Source organism: Ranitomeya variabilis, chromosome 5, assembly GCF_051348905.1.
Source record: "Ranitomeya variabilis isolate aRanVar5 chromosome 5, aRanVar5.hap1, whole genome shotgun sequence".
Classification (NCBI taxonomy): Eukaryota; Metazoa; Chordata; class Amphibia; order Anura; family Dendrobatidae; genus Ranitomeya; species Ranitomeya variabilis.
The window spans coordinates 358589063-358615034 of NC_135236.1; the positions used below are offsets into that span (position 1 = coordinate 358589063).

General features: G+C 40.5%; 1 protein-coding gene across 3 annotated transcripts in view; it reads left to right on the plus strand.

Moving 5' to 3' along the window:
* The window catches only part of CRELD2 (CRELD disulfide isomerase 2), a 54199-nt gene extending 31752 nt beyond the window's left edge, over window positions 1-22447 (plus strand). For 2 of the 3 annotated variants that reach the window (XM_077264871.1, XM_077264870.1), the window contains exons 6-12: window positions 2146-2241; window positions 3638-3721; window positions 4101-4196; window positions 8013-8096; window positions 8612-8707; window positions 18476-18616; window positions 22181-22447. In XM_077264871.1, the coding sequence (XP_077120986.1) occupies window positions 2146-2241; window positions 3638-3721; window positions 4101-4196; window positions 8013-8096; window positions 8612-8707; window positions 18476-18616; window positions 22181-22227 (644 nt within the window). In that variant the 3' untranslated portion in view covers window positions 22228-22447. The remainder of the gene's footprint in view (window positions 1-2145; window positions 2242-3637; window positions 3722-4100; window positions 4197-8012; window positions 8097-8611; window positions 8708-18475; window positions 18617-22180) is intronic. The other variant, XM_077264872.1, reaches the window with a different exon arrangement.
* The last annotated feature ends 3525 nt before the right edge of the window (window positions 22448-25972 follow it).

The following is a 25972-nucleotide window of genomic DNA, read 5'->3' on the forward strand; positions in this document are numbered from 1 at the left end:
GGGGCGAAAGGGGGTGATTTAAACGTTTATATTTTTTTTATTTTTTTCATGTTTTTTAAAACATTTTTTTTAAACTTTTGATTTTGCTTCAATAGCCTCCATGGGAGGCTAGAAGCTGGCACAACTGGTTCGGCTCGGCTAATTAGCAGCGATCATCAGATTGCTCCTATGTAGCTGAATTACAGGGTGGCGCTCACAGCAGGCCAGCATCAGTAACCATAGTGGTCTCAAGGACCTCTATGGTTACCGTTCTGACGCATCGCCGACCTCCGATCATGTGACGGGGGTCGGCGACGTGATCATTTCCGGTCAGCGTTTGACAGCGGCATTTAACTGGTTAATAGCGGCGGGTGAATCGCGCCGGAGCCCACATCAAAGCAGGGGAACCCGACCTCCGCAGTAATAGTACGGCGGAGGTCGGGAAGGTGTTAAAAGAGGCATAGATGCCCATGAGGAGAACATAATTTTACCTCTATACAAGTCACTAGTTTGACCACACTTAGAATACTGTGTACAGTTCTGGTCTCCGGTGTATTAGAAAGACATAGCTGAACTGGAGCGGGTGCAGAGAAGAGCGACCAAGGTTATTAGAGGACTGGGGGGTCTGCAATACCAAGATAGGTTATTACACTTGGGGCTGTTTAGTTTGGAAAAGCGAAGGCTAAGGGGTGATCTTATGTTAATGTATAAATATATGAGGGGACAGTACAAAGACCTTTCTGATGATCTTTTTAATCATAGACCTGAGACAGGGACAAGGGGGCATCCTCTACATCTGGAGGAAAGAAGGTTTAAGCATAATAACAGACGCGGATTCTTTACTGTAAGAGCAGTGAGACTATGGAACTCTCTGCCGTATGATGTTGTAATGAGTGATTCATTACTTAAATTTAAGAGGGGACTGGATGCCTTTCTTGAAAAGTATAATGTTACAGGGTATATACACTAGATTCCTTGATAGGGCGTTGATCCAGGGAACTAGTCTGATTGCCGTATGTGGAGTCGGGAAGGAATTTTTTTCCCCAATGTGGAGCTTACTCTTTGCCACATGGGTTTTTTTTTGCCTTCCTCTGGATCAACATGTTAGGGCATGTTAGGTTAGGCTATGGGTTGAACTAGATGGACTTAGTTTTCAATCAACCTTAATAACTATGTTACTATGTTATTATATGGGGCCCATCATGAACTGTATGGAGCATTATATGGGGCTCTTGATTCAATATCAATATTCAAAAACACTTAACCTACTGATGTCTCAATTAATTTTACTTTTATCGGTACCTATTTTTATTTTTGACATTTACCGGTAGCTGCTGCATTTTCCACCCTAGGCTTATACTCGAGTCATTAAGTTTTCCCAGTTTTTTTGTGGCAAAATTAGGGGTCTCGGCTTATACTCGGGTCAGCTTATACTCGAGTATATACAGTACTCCTCTGTCTGAAATCTTGCGGGGAGCACCATATGACTGGTTTGTGGTGAAATTGTTCTTTCCACTTCTGGATTATGGGACCAACAGTGCTCATTGGAATCTTCAGTAGTTTACAAATTCTTTTGTAACCAATGCCATCAGTATGCTGTATGCTTTGCAACAATAAGGTTGTCAAGGTCTTGAGACAATTCACTGGTTTTACCCATCATGAGATGTTTCTTGTGTAGCACCTTGGTAATGGGACACCTTTTTATAGGCAGTCAGTTATATTATACCAGATTATATTATTTCTCACTAAGTGGCAGGATTGCTTTCTAATTGCTGATAGATTTCAGACGGTGTCATGACTTTCTATGGCGTTTTGCACTTTCTTCATGTGTTCAATACTCTTTCCCTGTGTGATTTCTCATTATTACACATAACTATATTTTATGTACATCGATAGTTTGGTTTCATTGTCTGTGTAGGCAGGATGGGTTCTTGTTAATAGCACCTTTTTAGAAATATATTCACTTAGAAAATTGGTGACGTACTCAATACTTAATTCACCTGCTGTAGGTGATAACTCATTTTAACCTGACGATCCCTTTAATATTTTTGAATTGACAATGTCCAAGCAAATACATATTTATTTGTGGTTATCGATAGGAAGGGCAATTCTACCTTTTTAAAACTGTTTTGTAAAAGTAACAGTCATCACTTTTTCTTTATACAGCATGCCATGAATCGTGTAAAACATGTTATGGTCCATCTAGTAATGGCTGTATAGTATGTAAAGAAGGATGGACCAGAGAAGATGAAGGTTGTGCAGGTTAGTGTTACTTTGTACTATGCAGTTTGACAAATTGTGACATGCATAGGATATTGACTTAGATGATTTATCTCAAGGTTCACTTACTATTGGCAGTTCTCCAAAGTGGCATAATGGAAGAAGTCTATGCTATATCACTGTACTGTACCATGGGCCATCACACAATAGTATAGGGCTGTAGCCCAGTTTTTCCACTGCTTGGCTGATTAGCCTCCTCCAGCTCTCTTCTTAAAGGGAACCTGTCAGCAGGATTGTGCACAGTAACCTACAGACAGTGTCAGGTTGGCGCCGTTATACTGAATAAAATGATACCTTGGGTTGATGAAATCCGTCTTGTGGTTGTTTCTTAATCTTTAATTTCAATTTTGAGTTAATGAGATTATCGTGCCCTAAGGCACTTTAACACAAAAACTATTTTATAAAAAAAACTGTTTTTGCATCTCTGAGAACTATAACTTTTTTATTTTTGCATTGATGGAGCTGTATTTATTTTTTGCATTTTTGCAGGACAATATGATGTTTTCAGCGCTTCCATTTTTTTTATTTACACATTTTGTTCAGCGGTATGATGGAAAAAAGTTTTTTTTGCCATACTTTGTCTTATGGTGTTCACTGAAGGGGTTAACTAGTGGGGCAGTTTTAAAGGTGGGGTCATTCCGGAAGCTGTGATTCCAAATATGTGTACTTTATTGGTTTAGTTTTGCTTTGACTTTTAATGCATTTATTAGATTTTTTTTTTTTTTTTCTTTTTTTTCGTTCTTCATTTTGTGATTTTTATTTATTTATTTTATTTAATTTTTTTTATATTTTTACAATATTTAAAAACTTTTTTCTCTTCTATCATCTTTTTTGCCTTGTCCCAGTATAGGATATCAACTTTTCCTGCCCTCATCGCTGATCTAATACTCTGCTATACTTTTACATTGCAGGGCATCAGATCAGCATCTCGCAGGCAGGGAGGAGGCGTGTTAGCTCTTGCTTTGAGCTGGAGCTTACGGGCCACCATCCTTGGGTACCCTGTGGCCATCTTTTTGTGGGCTTTCCTGCAGGTGCCAGCTCTCTTATAGACTTAACACCCCATTTGATCACGTGATCGTCGCAAAGTATACGTACAGCGTTCTGTGGGAACATGGTTCCTGTAGCGCCACACATGTCTAGAAGGGCTTAAAGTCCTTTATAGGACTTCATAACTAAATGTTTGTATTCAACACTGATATGTACACATTCCGAAAATACTTGTGCCGCTGTGTAAAATATGAAGAAAACAAGAATGCAATGATTCGTAAATCGTCTAGCCATATTTTATTCACAATAGAACATAAATCACATGTAAAGTTGAATTTTAGACTTGTGTGTTATTACATATTTTGATATATTTCATCACTTCATTCTGTAGATGTTGATGAATGTGCAACAGAACAACCTCCATGTAAAGAGAATCAGTATTGCCTAAACACAGAAGGATCTTTTTCATGTAAAAGTGAGTATCTTCTATATTCTAATATGTTATTCCTAGTAATGTCCCTTGTAGTTGGACTGCATTTTGTTAGGATTATGGCACCTCAGTGTTTTTTGAGTACTTTATCAGCTGCTTGTCTGATTTACTTCAGCAATACTGGCATATAGATGTTCAATAGTAGCATAGAAAAATAGTTGGGATCTGGGCCAAAGCAAGGTATTCACTACCCTAGTGGGATGAGTGACTTGTCTGGTCTTGTATATGACGTGTCGCTGTGTAATGAAGGTGAGAAGCATAGCTGTTCTACCTAGGGGTAGTTGAGGAGCATGGTGCTTCAAAGCCAGTGAGGGAGATTGTCTTAGAACAACATATAACAATATGAGTCGGTTTGTCGTGCCAGGATGCGATAACAGTTGTGCCGGATGCACCGGTGAGGGTCCAGAAACATGTAAAGCCTGTGCTACTGGCTACGTGTTGGAAGCTGACAAATGTTCAGGTAAGACTGCATTGATTACTAATTTAGCCACACTGTTGGACGACGTAATACTTGCAAAATTTGCAACATTTCATGTTTATTATTGGCAAATTAAATTTTACCATTGTTTCACAACATTTTTTTTTTAGACCATCTTTTGGTACCTATTGCAAAAATTCAAAATTAAAAAGGGATGGGGTTAACCTTTTGGCTTGATATACAAAATATTTATGATTGCATTTGTCCATAAAAGTCACATTTCTAGCAGGCCAACACTATTTTTAAAAAACCATGGAGAAAATACAGTCATCGTGCAACAAACTCCTCTACATCAAAGATTTGTTCCTTTCCAATTTGCTTGATCTTCTGACTCTCACTGAAACCTGGATCCCAGCAGTCTGACACTGCCGCTGCTGCTCTCTTGTATGGTGGGCTACAATCCCTTATGTACCCCTTGACCTGAGAACAGAGGAGGTGGAGGTGTAGGTTTGCACCTTTCATCACAATGTACCCTCACTTATGTTTCCTTCCTTTTGAAGTCCACACAGTCTACAAACCCATCTCCCTGCAAGTGGCGGTTATGTATCGCCCTCCTGGCTCCTTTCGTCAGTTTCTGTGTCACTTTGCCACCTGTCTTACACTTTTACCATCTTGTGACATTCCCACTCCCATCAAGGGGAATTTTAATATCTCCATTGATGATCTGCTCTCCCCATCTGCCACTCATCTTCTTTCTCTAACTTCCTCCTTCAGCCTTTCACAGCTTACGAACTTTCTTACACATGAAGATGGGAATACTCTGGACCTGGTTGCCTCACGACTCTGTTCAGAGTACGACTATACTAACTCCCCTTTCTCACTTTCTGACCACAATCTTCTTTCCTTCTCTGTCAAGAACTGTTTCCACCCTCAGGACATTCCCACTTACCATACACACACACAAATCTACGTGTCATCAATACCCAGCAGCTTATGTACAATGTACAGTCAGCTTTAGCTCCCATCTCCAGTGCAGACTCTGCATTGTCACATTATAATTATACATTTCGGAACCCCTTGGATGAAGCCACACCTGCAACACTCAGAAAGACCCCACGCAGACAGTGGCATCCCTGGCACACGCTGCAAATACGTTTTCTCCAGCACTGCTCGAGGTGTGCCTAGTGTCGGTGGAGAAAATCGCTAAAACCTATAACCCTGCCCTCCATCTGGCCAAACAAGTCTACTTTACCACCTTCATCAAATCACTATCTAATAATCCAAAACTACTCTTTGAAACATTACACTCCCTCCTGAGCCTTAAAGTACAGGCCCCAGTCACCAGGGATGCCACTAGGCGTTTCAGGTCCCCATACTGGCACCATTTTCGGGCTCCCTTGAGACTCTACCGAGACTACACACCTGCTTGGCCTCCTCCCCTCGAACCTTCCACAGTACCACTGCCCGCTCTTGGAAAAACTACTTCTTCATAATTTCTTCGCCAATCAAATCCAACCAGTTCCCATCAAACACCATATCACACACACACACACAGCCATCAGCCTTTGTGTGTGTGTGTGTATGTGTGTGTGTATATATGTATATATATATATATATATATATATATATATATATATATATATATATATATATATATATATATATAATATATATGGCTGCTAGTGATTAAACTAGATAGCAATGAGCGTGCCGAGCGTTAGCTGGCTGGAAACAGCTAGTATATTCATCATTTGCTCTCCCCCATACCCAACAATTGTCATCATAATTTGCTGTAAACCACCCGCAGATTCAAATAATAATCATTTACTCTACCCAACCCTCAAGTCATCATCATTTGTTCTCCCCGACACCACACCCTCAAGTCATCATTTGGTTTGCTGTTCCCCAGCCTCACCCTCAATTCTTCATCATTGACTCTCCCCCACCCTCAATTCATCATTTGCTCTCCCCCACCCTCAGTTCATCATTTGCTCTCCCCCATCTTCAATTTGCTGTCTCCTATCCCCCACCCTCAATTCATCATTTATTTCCCACCATCCCACCTTCAGTACAGCATCATTTGTCCTCCCTTTCTTCAATACATGATCATTTACTATCCCTCACCCTCAATACATAATTTACAATCGCCTGTCCCTCACCCTCAATATATAATTTACTATCCCCCGTCCTTCACCCACTTTTCATCATCATTTGCTGTTCCCCACTCCATTTAATTAATTTTATTAGTAAAATAAGTTTTTCATACTTTCCTCTCATGCGATCTACTAGAGCTCCACTTCTGGTATCCAGCGTGCATACATGTGGAGACCTCCCGATAACATAATTGCATGGGCTCCTTCACCAGCACGTCACAAAAAAGGCGGAAGAAGCTCCACTGGAGCTGCACTGCCGTTCTGTTTTGACGGCCTTTGAGTTCCAGGAAAGCTCCCTTCGCGGAGATGTGCACAATACACCAGTAAGGCTGTGTGCACACGTAGCAGATTTTTCGTGTTTTTTTGCGGTTTTTCGTTATAAAAACGCTCACATTAAGCATCCTATTTAATAGAATGCAATCTGCATTTTTTTGTGCACATGCTGCGTTGTTTTCCTGAGAGGAATCGCATTCCAGAAAAAAACGCAGCATGTTCATTAAATTTGCGGAATCGCGGTTATTCCGCACACCTAGGAATGCATTGATCTGCTTACTTCCCGCATGGGGCTGTGCCCACCATGCGGGAAGTAAGCAGATCATGTGCAGTTGGTACCCAGGGTGGAGGAGAGGAGACTCTCCTCCACGGACTGGGCACCGTATAATGGGTAAAAAAAAAAAAAAAAAAAAAAGAATTTAAAATAAAAAATAGTGATATACTCACCTTCTGATGGCCCTGGAGTCCTCCCGCCTCTCAGCGGTGCACGCGGCTTCCGTTCCCAGGGATGCTGTGTACGAAGGACCTGCGATGACGTCATCGCAGGTCCTGCACACAAAGCATCTATAGGAACGGAAGCCGCTGAGGAGATCGGCTGCCTTCGGAAGGTGAGAATAACCATTTTTTTTTAAATTTTATTATCATTTTTAACATTCTATCTTTTACTATTGATGCTGCATAGGCAGGATCAATAGTAAAAAGTTGGTCACACTTGTCAAACACTAGGTTTGACAAGTGTGGCCAACCTGTCAATCAGTTTTCCAAGCGATATTACAGGTCGCTTGGAAAACGCTAGTGTTTAGCGGGAAAACGCATGCCAATTCCGCATGCGATATACCCGCGGCAGGAGTTGCAGAATTACCGCGGAAATTACCGCGGCAATTCTGCAACGTGTGCACTTAGCCTAAGGGTAGTAATGTCCTAAATGGCTGCCCTGCAAGTCATAAATACTTATGCCGCTGTGTAAAATATGAAGAAAACAAGAATCAATAAAAAGCTGGAAGGAAAGTAGAAGCGCAATAAGTTCTTATCTGGGTATTAAGAGATACCTCTAATCAGATTTTACTCACCAGATAGAGCCCAGACACCGGCTTATAGAAATATTACCTGCTGCAGATCCACCGGTCTCCTTGTGACTAGCCAGAGTAAGAAAAAAAAAATGGGATAAAAAGGTGGATTAACTCTGCGCTGCTTGAAAGATTGAAGTCCAAATTGATATTCAGATGAAAAAGTGGCTTTATTCAACGTGTTTTGGAGTACTATGACTCCTTCATCAGGAAACCACTAAAGCATAAGAAAACAGGAATGCAATGATTTGTAAATCTTTTAGCCATATTTTATTCACAATCGAACATAAATCACATGCAATGTTGAATGTTAGACTTATGTGTTTATTACATATTTTGATGTATTTCATCACTTCATTCTTTAGATGTTGATGAATGTTCAACAGAACAACCTCCATGTAAAGAGAATCAGTATTGCCTAAACACAGAAGGATCTTTTTCATGTAAAAGTGAGTATCTTTTATATTCTAATATGTTATTCCTAGTAATGTCCCTTTTAGTTAGACTGTATTTTTTAGGATTATGGCACCTCAGTGTTTTTTGAATACTTTATCAGCTGCTTGTCTGATTTACTCATTTATTAAATCGACCAAGCGCACATTTCATTCTCATACAATGTGGATCAGTGTAATATATATATTGGTGTATATATATTGATGTTGGTGTATGCATATGGAGTGGTATATATCAAAGGCATCCATCAGAGTTATGTTTCAGCAATCCTGGCATATAGATGTTCAATAGTAGCATAGAAAAATAGTTGAAAACTGGGCCAAAGCAAGGTATTCACTACCCTAGTGGGATGAGTGACTTGTCTGGTCTTGTATATGACGTGTCACTGTGTAATGAAGGTGAGAAGGATAGCTGTTCTACCTGGGGGTAGTTGAGGAGCATGGTGCTTCAAAGCCAGTGAGGGAGATTGTCTTAGAACAACATATAACAATGAGTCGGTTTGTCGTGCCAGGATGCGATAACAGTTGTGCCGGATGCACCGGTGAGGGTCCAGAAACATGTAAAGCCTGTGCTACTGGCTACGTGTTGGAAGCCGACAAATGTACAGGTAAGATTGAATTTACTAATTTAGCAACACAGTTGGGCGACGTAATACTTGCAAAATTTGCAACATTTCATGTTTATTATTGGCAAATTAAATTTTACCATTGTTTTACAACTTTTTTTAGACAATCTTTTGGTGCAAAAAATCAAAATTACAAAGGGATGGGGTTAACCTTTTGGCTTGAAATACAAAATATGTATGATTGCATATGTCCATAAGTCACATTTTTAGCAGGCTAACAATGCAAGTGTCATCAGCAAGTGGCAGCCCAAAATCAGAACTGCACCCAATGTTGCTCATGAGGGTGTAGGACGCACAAACTATGCAAGAAATGTGCAAAAATTGCTCGCAACAAAATACAGCATATTCAACACTCGACGTTTTTCTCCTCAAATATGCTCATCAGGAGTACATACTCTGCATTTCATCAAAAATGGCAAAATTTTAAATTGCTTAGCTCATAGAAAAGTAGATGGCCATGTAATAAAAGTGCCTGGTGCATGCTCTGGATACAATGGTTGTGCCCAATGGCAGCAAAAAGATCTAACCACCACCCTGTAGCATGTCATGTATAGGACTTCCCAACCCTATTAAATACATTGTGGATTGAATAATACTCCCCACCTGCAATACTGGATCCCTTTATCTTTCAGCCAGCACCAGTGCTCCATGTTCCCAGCAGATGTCACCATTACACCCCCGGAAAAGCCCACAGTAATGTATTAATTACTAGGATTCTTCTTTTCAGAAAATAAGTTATCTAGAGTACTGCTTAAAGATCACATTCCCCAATTTTTCCACAACTTCTTGAATTTGGGGGTTCCTGTTACTGTGCAGGGTGGCACAATTTTGCTTTCCTCTTCATCATTTCTTTTCCCCCACCCTCAAGTAAACATAATTTGCTCTCCCCCACCCTCAATTCATCATCCTTTGCTGTTCCCCACAACCCCAGTTTCAATTCATAATCATTTGCTCTACCTCACCCCCAATTCATTATTTAATCTCCCCACCCTCAATTCATAATCATTTGCTCTACCCCACCCACAATTCATTATTTGCTTTTTCCCCCACCCCAATTCATCATCATTTGCTCTAACAACCCCCATCTTCAATTCATCATAATGCTGTTCCCCGACCCCCACCCTCAATTCATCATTTGCTGTCTCCCACCACCCCACCTTAAATACAACATCATTTGCTCTCCCCCCACCTCAATAATCATCATTTACTATCCTCCATCCTTCACCCGCTTTTCATCGTCATTCGCTGTTTCCTGCCTCCATTTAATTTAATTTTATACGATCCCCTGCAGCTTCACTTCTGGTATCCAGCGTGCATACATGTTGGCGCCTGCCGATGACATAATCGCGCAGGCTCCATCACCAGCACATCACAAAAAAGGTGGAAAGGGCTCCACTGGAGTTGTGCTGCCATTCTTTTTTAATGGCCATGGAGTTCCAGGAAAGCTACCTTTGGAGATGTTTGCCGCAACCCACCCCTGCACCTGGAGCCCGGTGAGCAGAAGCAAACGGAAGGGGGGGCAGACTGGGTCCATACACAGGTAAGGGTAGAAATGCCCTAATGGTGGTAACTGCTGGTCACCAACCTCAGTGCTGATGATCTGGTAACTTATTTCCTATAAAAAAAAAAAAAAATCAACCACGTCTGTCAGGACATTTTTGCACAATTCCCTCAGCCCCTTCCCTCCCACACTTCAAGTTCACTTTCCATCTTCGAGCTTTTCACAGAAGAATAAGTGAACAAGCTCCTTGCTTCTTCTTGTCCTACAACCTGCCCTATTGACCCTATCCCCTCACATCTCCTCCAGTACTTATCCACAGCTGTCACCACCTGTCGAACTACCTACTCTTACTCTTTTGTGAAACTGAATCTTTCCAAAACTGAACTTCTCGTGTTTCCTCCATCTACTAACGTATCTATACCCGATATTGCAACTACCTTGGGTGGTTCAACCATAACTCCCAAGCGGCACTCTCGCTGTTTTGGGGTCATATTTGACCCAGAACTTTCCTTTATTCTACAGTATATCCAATCACTCACTTGCTCATGTTACCTGCATCTAAAAACATCTCCAGAATCCAACCTTTTCTCACCTTTAAAACTGCAGAAATCTCTTAGCTCATGGTACCTGCATCTAAAAACATCTCCAGAATCTAACCTTTTCTCACCTTTAAAACTGCAAAAACCCCTGACGAAGGTTGTTTCCCGAAACGCGCGTCTGCTTACACTGCGGTGGGTAAACGCTGACAATTGCTTCATTGCTCTATCACTATTGCCATGATTGTCATTATTATTAAAATGACTTTAAGCAACGGCTAGTGGCTGCTGCGCACAGTCCTCATTGTGGGTATTATGCGGTGTCTTTGCGAACCCCATATCTATAGGGACCAATGTCTGATTATTAGGTATATGTGACCTCACTTCTTCACCCTCTTGGTCCCTCTAATCAGTGTAACAACATTTCTAAGTTCTAACCAGGGCTGTGGAGTCGGTAAGCCACAGTTGCGACTCCGACTCCTGGATTTTATCAGGTTCCGACTCCGATTCCTTCATAAATGGCCAAATCGTAACAATAAATTTACTGTTGTAAAATATTAACATCGTGCTTATTCAGTTTCTCAATTAGAATATAGCAAATAACTTTTATAAACTTTTCTAAACTCTTGTAAGTAAATATGCAATAAACACTGTTATGCAGTTAATAAGAAGAAATCTATAAATTTGTCCTCAGAAAAAGTATTGCCTCTGTCAGATCCTCCTTCATGGATGCCCTCAAATCTGATCTAATTATTTTGAGAGCAGAGAACAACCTCTGTACACTAACTTGGGTTGGTGGCAAAGCAGTAACCACTCGGGCAACATCTCTGACAATGTCAGGATACAGAGGAATCGCTTGTTGCACTGTTATTTTTGATGAACAGTCAAATTTCTCAATTTCTTTTAGTGCACATGAAAAATTCTGCTGAAATGTACTGGCTGTGTTCTTTGATTTGGATGACTCTTCTTCTATGCGGGAACACTTTGCACGGTTCTTGTGATCCAAATATTTTTCTAAATTAAATTCTTCATCAGTTGATGAGGGTGAAGATGTGGCAGGATGACTAAATTCTTCTTGTTCCTCCTGACTGTTCTGCAACCCTTTCATCCTTACTGCTATTTCAAACAGAGCTTCTTTTCCTTTAGTTAGCTGTTGATCATCTAACAGCTGCCAAAAGAATGTTATTTTGTAATAGTAGCTCCTCTCTCCGTTTCATTGATGTAGCAATGCCACTTGCAATTAACCCTCCTCTTTGGGATAGGCGAAACATCAGGTTCTTCCACTCCTTTAAGAAAATACCTGGAGTTAAGTCCTCTGCTTGTAATTTTTTAGTCACTGTAAATGGGTGCTCTAGCAATTTTTCCAGCTCAGCCACCTGATTCCACTGACTTTCATTTAGCGTCAGTTGAGGGTTAGCCATGTCTACGAGAAAGGTTTTCAGTTCAACCAAGCGCTGAATCATTAAGTAAGTACTGTCCCATCGTGTGGCTTGATCAATAATTGCCCCTTTTCCAGCACGTCTCTTCAAAATTGAGTCAACTTTAGGGGTTCTGGCAAGAGTAGCCAATTTTCTCACCTTGCCAATCAGTGCAGCAGCATGTCCTTCTTGCAGACTGTTTCTTACAGCCAGCTGTAGCGTATGCACAACACAGCGCATGTGATGAATGAAAGAACGTATTGACACAGTTTCAACAAGATCATCTAAACTATCATGTTGCTGTTCATCTGAAGCAACTTCAGTTTGCTCCTCAGTTACAATACTGTGTTCCTCTATTTCAAACATTTCTGTGTCTGTGGACCCAGAATGTTCTTCTAGCTGCTGGTCACCATCATTACTCTCATTCATCAGCTTAACAGTACTTATCATATTTGAAGCATTGTCAGTTACGACAGAAAGAACTTGCTCTTTTTTAAGTTCATAGTCTTGCAGAACCTTTTCCACCAAGACCTGGAGAAACTCACTGGTGTGATGAGCTTTGGTGTCTTTTACTGCCAATGTCTTGGCAACTATTTCATTTTTGTCACAAACAAATCGGACATTGATGGCAAAATAGTTCACTCTGTGACGTGTGCAGGCATCCATTTTAAGAAACAGAAAGCGTCCCTTGAGAGTTTTTTTTAAGTTCTTCCTCTTGTTTAAAAGCTTCTTTGATTACTAATTTTCTAATACTCTCTCTCTCCAGAGAAACACCAAGCTTGCGGGCCATTTCCACATTCAGACACACAAAAGCTGGTCGTGAAAATAATGAAATGGGCACACTATCCTTTACAACAAGCTCTATGATCTGTTTTTTAAATGTATCTACTGTCATTGTCACAGTAACTTTGTCACTGACAAAATATCTTGCAACTGATGGCTGCAAAGTTCTCTGCTCCTTTGTTTGGCTGGAAGAACTGGGCACTGGTTCATTGGTTTGGATGCAGTCTTTCTCATCCACTGCTTTCAGTACTTCTGGATGAAAGCGCTGTAAATGTCTCTTTAGATTAGAAGCTCTGGTAAGAGCATTTTTATCTTTGCCTGAATATGCACTGATCTTGGCTTCACAGCATTTGTTTTCGTCTGGATCATTTGTCATACACTGACAGACATAATGTTTTCTATCTTGAGTGATGGTGAAATGTTCAAATACAGCTGATTTAATGTGACGCTTCTTTGACAGTCTCAGGTTTTTAATTCTGCATTCACAATCCAAATGACAATTGTTTTTCCTAACGTCCTAGCCACAGGTGTTTTAATTGCAACAGGTCCATTACCCCTCCACAGAGAGAGAGAATGTTAGTCTAAGAAGAGGTTTTCATAGGTACCCATTCAGATGGAGACGTTTATTCTCCGCAAGGAAAGGAAAGCGTAGGACCTGGTATAAGAGAGATCCCGTAAAGTGGCTACCAGGTGCACATAAAATTGGCCATTTTTATGCGCTAAACGCTCTCATTTTTCATATTTCTAGTGCACTAATGCAGTTCAATTTTCGTGTTTCATGTTTGCATGTTTCAGCGCTGCAGTGAGCTGCCTTATTTGCTTGACTGTATAAGAGTTGGTGACTCTAGGTTCAGCACCTGTTCACACTTAGTCTATGTTTGGATGTGACGGTCAGTTTTTTCAAATGTATTATTTAGCCTTCTGACCGAGCACTCCGTCTCCTAGCCGCAGGTGTTTTAATTGCAACAGGTCCGTTACCCCTCCACAGAGAGAGAGAATGTTAGTCTAAGAAGAGGTTTTCATAGGTACCCATTCAGATGGAGTCGTTTATTCTCAGCGAGGAAAGGAAAGCGTAGGACCTGGTATAAGAGAGATGCCGTAAAGTGGCTACCAGGTACACATAAAATTGGCCATTTTTATGCGCTAAACGCTCTCATTTTTCATATTTCTAGTACAGTAATGCAGTTCAATTTTCGTGTTTCATGTTTGCATGTTTCAGCGCTGCAGTGTGCTGCCTTATTTGCTTGACTATATACGAGTTGGTGACTCTAGGTTCAGCACCTGTTCACACTTAGTCTATGTTTGGATGTGACGGTCAGTTTTTTCAAACCTCCTAGCTTTATGTCATAAGCAAATTTAATCCGTGTACCCTCAATTCCTTCATCTAAATCATTGATAAAGATGTTGAACAATACAGGGCCCAGGACAGAAACCTGTGGTACCCCACTTGAGACATTCTTCCAACTGTATGTGTAGCCATTTACGACCACTCTTTGAGTCCGATCACTTAGGCTACTTTCACACTAGCGTTAACTGCAATACGTCGCAAATGCGTCGTTTTGCCGAAAATACGCATCCAGCAAAAGTTCTTGCTGGATACGTTTTTCGTCATAGACTAACATTAGCGACGCATTTGCGACGCATTGCCAAACGTTGCGTCCGTTTTGCGACGCTTGGGCGTGTGGTAGCGGACCGTCGGGAGAAAAAAACTTTACATGTAACGTTTTTTGCTCCCGACGGTCCGCTTTTTCCGACCGCGCATGCGCGGCCGGAACTCCGCCCCCACCTCCCCGCACTTCCCCGCACCTCACAATGGGGCAGCGGATGCGTGGGAAAAATGCATCCGCTGCCCCCGTTGTGCGGCGGAGACCACGCTAGCGTCGGGAACCTCGGCCCGACGCACAGCGACGGGTTGTTCCCGACGCTAGTGTGAAAGTAGCCTAAGCCAGTTATGAATCCGCCTAACAGTTGTCTTGTCTATTCCATACTCAGTCATTTTTTCAATAAGGATGGTGTGAGATACTTTGTCAAATGCTTTGCTGAAGTCAAGATATACTATGTCTACCTCATTTCCCTGGTCCACCCAGTCAGTGATTCTGTCATAGAAGGAAATTTAGTTAGTCCTACCTGACTTATTAGTTACAAACCCATGCTGACTCTGGTTAATCACTTCATTCTTATCCAGGTACTTGCATACATGTCTAATAATTTGTATTATAATTTTAAGATCTTTCCTGGTATAGAAGTCAGACTCACCGGCCTATAGTTCCCTGGATCCACCTTCTTCCCCTTTTTGAAGATAGTAACATTTGCTCTTTTCCAGTCTTCTGGGACTTCTCCTGTTTTCCAAGAATTTTCAAAGATTATGGAGAGTGGTTCAAAAATTTCTTCTGCTATATCCTTCAGTACTCTGGGATGTAATTCATCTAGACCTGGAGACTTGAATTCATTTATGTTAGCTAAGTGTTTCCTCACTATCTTTCGGTTTATAGATATCCTGGATTCTTCTATTCCTTTAATAGGACAGTGAAGATCAGTTGATGTCACATTTCCTTTCTGAGAGAAAATGGATGCAAAATAGGAATTTGAAAGTTCGGACTTCTCAACATCCTTTCATATCATTTCATAATTTTCATCCTGTAAAAATCCTACAGCATCTTTGACTTTTTTCTTTCACTTTTGGCATATCCCTAAAATCATTTTTTATTGCTTTTGACGTCTCTTGCAAGCCTTAATTCATTGTCAGCTTTAGTAAATCTGATTCGTGCCCTGCAGGTTCTACAGACAGCATTATATTCTTCTTTAGATGTGCCACCCTTTTTCCATTTGATAAACATTTTTCTTCCTTTTTAGCATGTGTTTAAGTTCTGTGTTAATCCATCCTGGCTTCCTTAAATGCTTCATATTCCTCCCGGGTTTTTGGAATTGCTAATGATTGTGCTTTGAGAAACTCATTTTTCAAGATTTGCCATCCTTTCTGGACATTTTTGTCCTTAAGGATATCCAGCCATTGGATCCCTCTGATTCTCTTTCTGCCTTTCTGAAATCTAACCTTGAAGTCAGTCTTCAGAGGTCTTCCTCCTCTAGTAATCCAAAATTCTAAAATAGCATGGTTGCTAGCTCCTAGGGTCCCAGCCACTTTTACCTCCTCAACCATTTCCTCCCTGTTTATAAGGATTAGATCCAAGGTAGCGGATCCCCTTGTTTTCTCCCCTACCTTTTTGGAAGATAAAATTGTCAGCAAGAGAGCATAAGACTTTGCTTGACCTGTTAGTTTAGCCTGAGGGAAATTCCCAACAAATGTCTGGATAGTTGAAATCTCCCATGACCACTGTCATATTTTTTGGAGATCTTGGCCATTTGATGCATGAAGAGTTCATCTATATCTTCAGCTTGCACAGGCGGCCTGAAGTAAATGCCTACAATGGTGTCCTTTCCGTTCTCTCCTTGTATTCTTACCCAAACAGTTTCCACAGAACTCCCAGTCTCTGAAGCTTCAATCTCTGTGCAGATATATGCTTTTCTAACATGCAATGCAACACCTCTTCCTCGTTTATCAAGTCTGTTTCTTGCAAATAAGTTGTATCCTGCTAGCCTTGTATTCCAATCCTGTGTATCGTCCCAAGTTTCAGTGATTCCAATGACATCATATTTCTTCTCCTGTGTTAGTAGTTCCAATTTTCCTTGTTTGTTGCCCATGCTTTGTGCATTCGTATAGAAACATTTTAGTTTGTGATTGGTTTCTCTTCCTCCAATATTTTTATTATTTAGATTTTTTTTGTCTTTGTTCTTCTTTTCCACTTCTAATAGCAAAGTTTTCAATAGTATTTATCAGGTTTTTGGCTTTTTCTGGCCTTTTGCTTCCCTTTCCACATTGTTCTAGTTTAAAGCTTTCCAGATGAGTGTAGCAAGGCGACTTCCAAATACATGTTTTCCAGTCTTCGTAAGGTGCACCCATTTTCTAGCAAGCAGTCCATCGTATGGTAATTCACTCCATGATCAAGAAATCCAAATCCTTGCTGATGGCACCATTGACATAGCCAGTTGTTCACCTGCAGAATCTTATTCCACCTCCTTGTTCCATAGCCATCCACTGGGAGGATGGAAGAAAAGACCACCTGCTCTCCCAGTTCTTTCACTTTCTTACCTAAGTTTTCAAAGTCACTGCAGCTGGTTTCCTGGTCTTTTCTTATGGTGTCATTTGTCCCCACATGTATTAGTAGAGATGGGTGGTCGTCTGTAGGTCTGAAGAGTCTTGATATCCTGTCAGACACGTCTTAAATTTTTGCGCCTGGAAGACAGCACATTTCTCTTGAGGTTATATCCAGTCTGCAGATAGCGGCCTCTGTTCCTCTCAACAGAGAATCCCCCATGACCACAACTCTAGGTAGAAGAAAGGTGTCGAAGGATTTGCATTTCAAAAACCTGTATTCCCATATTGATCTTGCTCATAGATTCGTTTTAAGGTGTGACATTTGATAAATATGGAGTGGCATATTTGAAGAGACTAATTTAGACACAGATTCAAAGTGTTTTTGCTAGATTTCTGGAATTAAACACTTTGATAAGTTGCAATACTTTTGGGCCAATTGAGATAGCAAAAAAAAAAGCTACTTTTGGTATTCTTACACGAGTTTTGCCAAAATTGATGAATCTGGGTAGTCATGACGCCACAGCTTGTCTACTTCATAACCAACTGCGGCATACATTGCACCAGAAATCTTATTTCGTTCACTGACTCGAGTAAGATTTAAAAATTGGCTTGTGCCTCGTTACTGGACGCTCCTAAGGCCCCTTTCACACATCAGTTTTTTGCCGTCCATCATAATCCGTTGGCTCGGCAGATCCGTCGCAGATTGTGGAAAAACTGATGCGACGGATTCGTTTTTTCAACCGATCCGACTAGCGGATCTGGCTAAATAGGAGTATGCTCAGTTAAAAAAAAACTGAATCTGTCGTCGGATTCTGTCATTTGACGGATCCAGCGCCCATAGGCTTCCATTCGAGCAAACCACGGACGGCGATGGATCCGTCGCTGTCCGTTTTTTTTTTCGATGTACACAAAAAACGTTACTTTGTCCGTTGTCTCCGGCCGCCGGACAAACAAACAATTTTCGTCAGATCCGGCGAACAACGGATGAAACGCGAGGCAATCCGTCGCTAATACAAGTCTATGAGAAAAAAACGGATCCTGTGGCATCAGTCACCAGATTCGTTTTTTCAAAATTCGACGGATTGCGACTGATAGCAAAAAACTGATGTGTGAAAGGAGCCTAATTCATTAATAGGCATGTGTTTCATAATGAATCGGGAATCTTTTTATAACTTTGTGTAACCATAAACCTGAGCACACATAACTACACTTTTACAATATTGTTTGATCCATTCATTTTAATAAAGCTTTTGACTTTAACTTCACCGAAAATTGGTTTGGGAATTGGAGAGTGGCAATGGGAAAGTAGATTGATCTTTCTTTGTACCTATGCACACTTAGCATTTCTTTCCCTTCCAGATATCAATGAGTGTGATACTTCTGAGAAGGTTTGCAGAAGGGACAATGAGAATTGCGTGAACACTCCAGGAAGCTATAAATGCGTTTGTTCAGAAGGATTTGAAGACAAGGATGGAAAATGCGAAGAAACAGTAGAGACAGGTAAAATTAATAATATAGGATATTTACTCATCAAAGAATGAAAAATAATTTTTCTCCTTCGCCTCATTGGGGGACACAGACCGTGGGTGTGTGCTGCTGCTGCCACTAGGAGGCTGACACTAAGTGATACAAAGAAAGTTAGCTCTTCCTCTGCAGTGTACACCCTCATTCTGGCTCCCAGAGAACTAGTTCTTGCTTAGCCTCCTTAGGAGGCACACAGATGGGTCTGCTATTCAGACCAAAAACTCTTTTTGATTTTTAATCTTTCCATGCACGAATGGGGCGACGGATCCTTTCAAGGCTCCGATCTCCCCGAACCATCAACAGGCAAGCACGGAGAGTGTTGCCTCCCCGTATCCTCTCCTGCGACGTAGGATATCATGCCTGAGCTGATTCTTAGGGGCGAGGGGTCCCTTGAAGGGCACCAATCTCCCCACACCATCAACAGACGAGCACATGGAGTGTTGCCTCCACGTATCCTCTTCTGCAGCCAGGCCTAATACCGGACAACTGGCCCTGTCCAGGATGCACATATAGGATATTTACTCATCAAAGAATGAAAAATAATTTGTTTGGCTTCAGATAATGCAGTGATGTCACATGTCATAAACTATGGGAAAACTGTCAGAAAAGAATCTCTGAAAGCTATTCTGTGATTGGTTGAGTACTTTAAGAGAATGAAAGCTGCTGCCCTATACTTGATTACAATGGGCATCAAGTAGATTCTCTTATTTTAGGTGAAGTTCACACACAGCCTTTTTTCATTTATTTTTTGTTGTGAAAAATAATTGGGCATGTTTTTGGTGTGTTTTATTGCAGATAATGCATTAAAATCTAATTGTAGAAAAAACACTGAAAAAAATTAACATGTTGCATTTGGTAAAAAAAAAAAAAAAAAGCATCACATGTCAAAAATGAAAGGAAAAATGAATCATGAGAAAGATTTTAAAATCTCATTAATTTTTTGGTTACTGTAAAAAAAAAAAAAAAATGCACTGTGTGAATAAGTCCTTAGACCCTTCCAGCTTTGCATTGCCTAGTTCCTCAGAAGAGCTGGTGTTTGATGGTTATTGTGTGAATCATCACCCGATAAGCATAAGCCCATGGGTCAGATTGTGCCCCAAATTTATTAGTGTGTTTTACAGTGTGGTGGAGGTATTGTGTCATCTGCCGAGCAGTTGGCTGCAGTGGTTACTGGATGTTAATGGGGATTGCAGGGTAATTACAGCAGTGTTTGTTACTTTTCTGTACTGGAAATCAACAGGTCACAAAAAAAAGACCTCTTTTAATGCGTATTGAAAATGACTGTAATATGTAATAATTTTGTACAGAAGCACTTACCCTCGGATTTGTACATGTCTTGTTTCTGATACATGCAGAAAATGATAATCTTGGTCACATTGCTTACCATTCCTTATCTTCTGTTTTCATTGTTGCAGCTATTTGTAGGTTTAGTGTTCCTCCAAGTACTGCTTATGTATTCTAGACTTGACTATCGCCCTTAGGCCATGCTCACACGTTCAGTATTTGGTCCGTATTCCACATCAGTATATGTAAGCCAAATCCAGGAGAGGAACAATCAGAGGAAAAGTATAATAAAAACACGTCACCACTTCTGTATTTATCACCCAGTTGTGGCTTACAAATACGGAGGTGAACTGCGGACCAAATACTGAAGGTGGCTGAAGTCGTAGTTCTGGCACAATCCCTGGATAACACGCTTTCTACCTTCTTGTACACATATATATGAGAGATGGTTTCCTCAGTCAGTTCACTTACAGGTCCTTCTCAAAAAATTAGCATATAGTGTTAAATTTCATTATTTACCATAATGTAATGATTACAATTAAACTTTCATATATTATAGATTCATTATCCACCAACTGAAATTTGTCAGGTCTTTTATTGTTTTAATACTGATGATTTTGGCATACAACTCCTGATAACCCAAAAAACCTGTCTCAATAAATTAGCATATTTCACCCGTCCAATCAAATAAAAGTGTTTTTTAATAACAAACAAAAAAACCATCAAATAATAATGTTCAGTTATGCACTCAATACTTGGTCGGGAATCCTTTGGCAGAAATGACTGCTTCAATGCGGCGTGGCATGGGGGCAATCAGCCTGTGACACTGCTGAGATGTTATGGAGGCCCAGGATGCTTCAATAGCGGCCTTAAGCTCATCCAGAGTGTTGGATATTGCGTCTCTCAACTTTCTCTTCACAATATCCCACAGATTCTCTATGGGGTTCAGGTCAGGAGAGTTGGCAGGCCAATTGAGCACAGTAATACCATGGTCAGTAAACCATTTACCAGTGGTTTTGGCACTGTGAGCAGGTGCCAGGTCGTGCTGAAAAATGAAATCTTCATCTCCATAAAGCATTTCAGCCGATGGAAGCATGAAGTGCTCCAAAATCTCCTGATAGCTAGCTGCATTGACCCTGCCCTTGATGAAACACAGTGGACCAACACCAGCAGCTGACATGGCACCCCACACCATCACTGACTGTGGGTACTTGACACTGGACTTCAGGCATTTTGGCATTTCCTTCTCCCCAGTCTTCCTCCAGACTCTGGCACCTTGATTTCCGAATGACATGCATAATTTGCTTTCATCAGAAAAAAGTACTTGGGACCACTTAGCAACAGTCCAGTGCTGCTTCTCTGTAGCCCAGGTCAGGCGCTTCTGCCGCTGTTTCTGGTTCAAAAGTGGCTTTACCTGGGGAATGCGGCACCTGTAGCCCATTTCCTGCACACGCCTGTGCACAGTGGCTCTGGATGTTTCCACACCAGACTCAGTCCACTGCTTCCTCAGGTTCCCCAAGGTCTGGAATCGGTCCTTCTCCACAATCTTCCTCAGGGTCCGGTCACCTCTTCTCGTTGTACAGCGTTTTCTGCCACATTGTTTCCTTCCAACAGACTTACCATTGAGGTGCCTTGATACAGCACTCTGGGAACAGCCGATTTGTTGAGAAATTTCTTTCTGGGTCTTACCCTCTTGCTTGAGGGTGTCAATGATGGCCTTCTTGACATCTGTCAGGTCGCTAGTCTTACCCATGATGGGGGTTTTGAGTAATGAACCAGGCAGGGAGTTTTTAAAAGCCTCAGGTATCTTTTGCATGTGTTTAGAGTTAATTAGTTGATTCAGAAGATTAGGGTAATAGGTCGTTTAGAGAACCTTTTCTTGATATGCTAATTTATTGAGACAGGTTTTTTCGGTTATCAGGAGTTGTATGCCAAAATCATCAGTATTAAAACAATAAAAGACCTGACAAATTTCAGTTGGTGGATAATGAATCTATAATATATGAAAGTTTAATTGTAATCATTACATTATGGTAAATAATGAAATTTAACACTATATGCTAATTTTTTGAGAAGGACCTGTATATAATGTAATTATGGTAAGTGCTCGATTTATGCAACTCAATAATGTAATCTATAAACTGTTTTGTAAAGGCAGATGGTCACCATAAGACATGCTTATAAACCCATTCACATCATCCTAAATCTAGAAGAAAAGATTGGAGCTTCGTTATTAACTATGTGTTTACCCCACAGATGATGAAGAGGAAGAAGATTCTGTGGACGTGCACGAAGATCTATGATGTACAGCCTTTTAATGTTAATTTAATTTTAAATTATTGGACTCCATCTCTGCACTTAAGATACTGTGGATAACTGGTTTTGTCAACCTGATGAAAACGTCCTTTATCTGGTATTCAGATTGGATTTTGCCCTAGACGCTGCACACTGCCTTTTCACTATAAACACAATGTGTCTTTTACTTTGGTATAATACTTTCTAATAAACATTCATTCTATGATACGTACTGAATTTTGTGTCATTCTTCCCAAAGTCCCTTTTCCTACAGTATAAAACTGTTAAAACGCGTTGTAGCTCACATTACGACTGCAGTAAATGTGGGCAGGATCTGCTCGCATGTGTCTCATGTGACCCGTCCCCTCACCTTCTGGGTGTTTGCAAAAGGATGGGAGAAGACGAAGTTTAATATCACAGTGCGGAGACATTTTGTTGGTGACTGCAATGTGACACTAGCAGGGCTGATTCTAGCTTTCCGATAGCTCAGGATTAAATTGAAATGGTTACTCTCCATGAAATACAATATCATCATGCAGGGAATAAACTCAATCTCTCCATTGTTTTTTGGGATTCTTTTTTTACTGCATTCGTTGTATGGTAAAACTGACCTGGTAACACATGATTTGTCAGGTCAGTATGATTACAGCAATACCAAATTAGTGTAGTAGTTTTTTTTTTTTTTTTTTTTTTTTTTGTGGTGACTTTGAAAAAAAAAATCCAGAGGTTTTGTTAAAAAAAAATAAAAAAAAAATCTGTTAATGGAAAATCATAGTTGCCTCCACTGGAGAAACTAGGGTGCATTTTCTTTATTTTGTAATTGTATAACAGAGTTTTTTTTGTTTTGTTTTTTTGGACATTTTTGGCTCAGATCAATGAGGGTTGCATGTTGCTCACGCTACTGTGAGTAGCTTGCATGTCCTAAACATACTTCCATGGCCTACCACATCTCTGGACTTGTATACATTCGACCACTTATGGGATGTCCTTTGGAAGCAACACAAAAGGGCGCTGCCAGCAGTGGATCTTGATGACTTGTGTGCTTAAGTGCATTAATTGTGGCAGGACATTCCTCAGGCAACCATTAGTAACTTCACTGATAGCAGCCAAGGCATGCAACTGATTGTATTTCTGCATGTGGCACTCAATCTGAATAAACTGAGATGTTTTCAAAAATCTTCTTTCCATTTTTCATCATTAAACCTGTCTATCCATCCTGTGATTTCAACAATTCCATATACATTTATATGATGTTTCAATTTAAATGTTCAGGAGAGTAGTTTAAGCCATTTAAAATTTAAGGTTAAACATTTAAAAAATATATAAACAAAATTGTTTAGTTTCCGCACTTTTCCCCATTCAAAAATTAAAAAATGGAATAAAAATATTTGGAAATGTTATGTCTGATCTATCAAAATATAAAATTGAAGCATATATTAAATGCCTAAAAGAAGAAGAAAAAAAAATTGAAACTGGTCATTTTCGATTTTACTATACAATAAACACTGTTAAAACAAAGGTCAGAAATTAATGGTGGAATTGCATTTTTTTCACAATTTCATCCCACAGGACTTTTTTTTTTTTTCTCCCCCCCAATCTTTTTCAGTATATTTTATGGGTAAATGGCCTGGTGTCTTTCAAACTACAACTTGTCCCACAAGAAAACAAGTCCTCGCAGTGCATTAGTATTGTGATCAGGTAATGGCACGTTTCGCTTGAGAAAAAAAAAGTAGCGTGATGATGTCTGGTCATTTTATTGGCTTGGGCAGAATGGTCATATGTAAATTCAGTGCAAATGTTGTACTAATACTCCATGTATGATGTGTCATGCGACTGAAATACAGATATTTTACCATTTCATGAGAGGATTGTCTTTGAAATTGGATCATCAATGTTTTTTTTTTATTAACACACTTTCTTGGTTAAATCAAGGCTCAAAAACATAACAAAAGCATTATATATTTTCCCTGGAGTTATTATTTATGTATTAAACTATATTTGTAAGGATTAATAGCTATATCCCTGAATAGTAGGTGAGGGGCGAAATCAGTTTTTTAAAACTGCCATACTTGAGATAGAAAAGGAAATGCGGAAAAGAACCACATGGTGGCACCAAACGGCAAGACTTGTCTCTGCAATACAGTATAGTAATATGCCATCGACTGACGATTGGAATAGACCATGGCAAGCATTATTGTAATGTGGTGATTATATTGGGAAACCTGGTGATGGGTTCCCTTTATAGTACGGCCAACGCCTGTAACAGCATTCTAATATGCTGCATGTGTCCCCAATCCACTGTGCAAGGCACAAAAAAGAGCTTTATTATACTCTCCAAAGGGGCGGTCCGGTCTGATGGGCATCTCTGGTCTTGATTTGACACCTCCTTTCTTGTGATCACCATTCTCCTTCCCTACTATGTGTGGATGACTTGTCCTACGTCATCCACAGAGTTTCCTCCTTTACGCTCCTGTACAGGTGTACTTCTCCCTTCCCTGCCGATGGCAGAGCAAAGTACTGTAATGCACATGTGTAGGAAAAGGCCAAAGCGCCGTTGCAGGTGCACTACAATACTTTTCTGTGTTGTGTTATACACAGCACATTGGGGGCACATAGACAGCATTCTAGTATGCGGGCCCCACTTTATATGGGAAACGCCTGGTGACTGGTTCCCTTTAAATATAATGTGTATTTAAGAAGCATTTCTACTAAGAACTGACAGCATATTAGAAAATGAGAAGTAAAAGTGGCAGTCAGACTGGTAATTTTTCTTTTTTGTTGTGGCCATTTATGTAAGTGACAGCCAGTGTAGCTACATTGGCCATCCATCAAGTACATTTCTGACCTATAGAAACATAACTAATTGCATTTTATTACACCAGACTACTGTGGTTGCCCCTCATTAGGGCAGGGTGCTAGTTGGCTAATAGTGAAGCCTATAAAGGAGACCCATTGTTAAATTCATGCTGCTCCATATATAAGCAGCATGAGCCGAAGCCGGGTGGCGGGATTGCAGCCTGGTATGTTTTACTCTGAAATGTTGCATGGTTTCATAGAAAACATAGTTTAAAAAGTTGGCCAAGGATTATAGGGAGAGACCTGACCTCAATGCCATCCCCCGCCGGCTTCTTCCCGCACTGCTCCAAGTGATTGCAGGTCTCTCCCTATTACACATGGAAGAGACCTGTCAAATAACCGGCGCGGAGCAGGGAGAACCCGCTAGTCCGGTATCTCCCTTTTGTCCCTGTTTTTTTTTTTTTTTTTTTTTTTTAAACTAGATTTTCCCTGAAACTTTCTAGTGTTTGATAGTGAAAACGTACCTGGTTGCAATCGTGTAGCCAAACTCTGATTCATTCTGCCCGTGGTTCAGGCAACGTTCGGTTCACAGAGGACAATGTTCCCATTCCCGAACCTGTGATGAGCATCTTCTACCCTAGAAGCATTACATAGAGCATAGCTTCTGATCAGTTCTAGAAGTTGTCAGGAGTTCACTAAAGCAACACATACCAAGCAGCTCCTTGTCTAGGCTTGTCCTTCCCTAATAAAGATTTATTTTATCGGTCACCCCGCTTTTTTCCAACATCAAAGAAAATTGGCAAATCCAAATTTGGCCATTTCCAATGGCTTTTACTAAGTGCAATGATTTTGTGTTCTGTAATATGGTCACATTAACTACTATGGTCTCTGGAATAATCTGAAATCCCGCTAGACAAACTACTAAGAATTTAGTGCTCTTGCTAACTTTAGAATAGC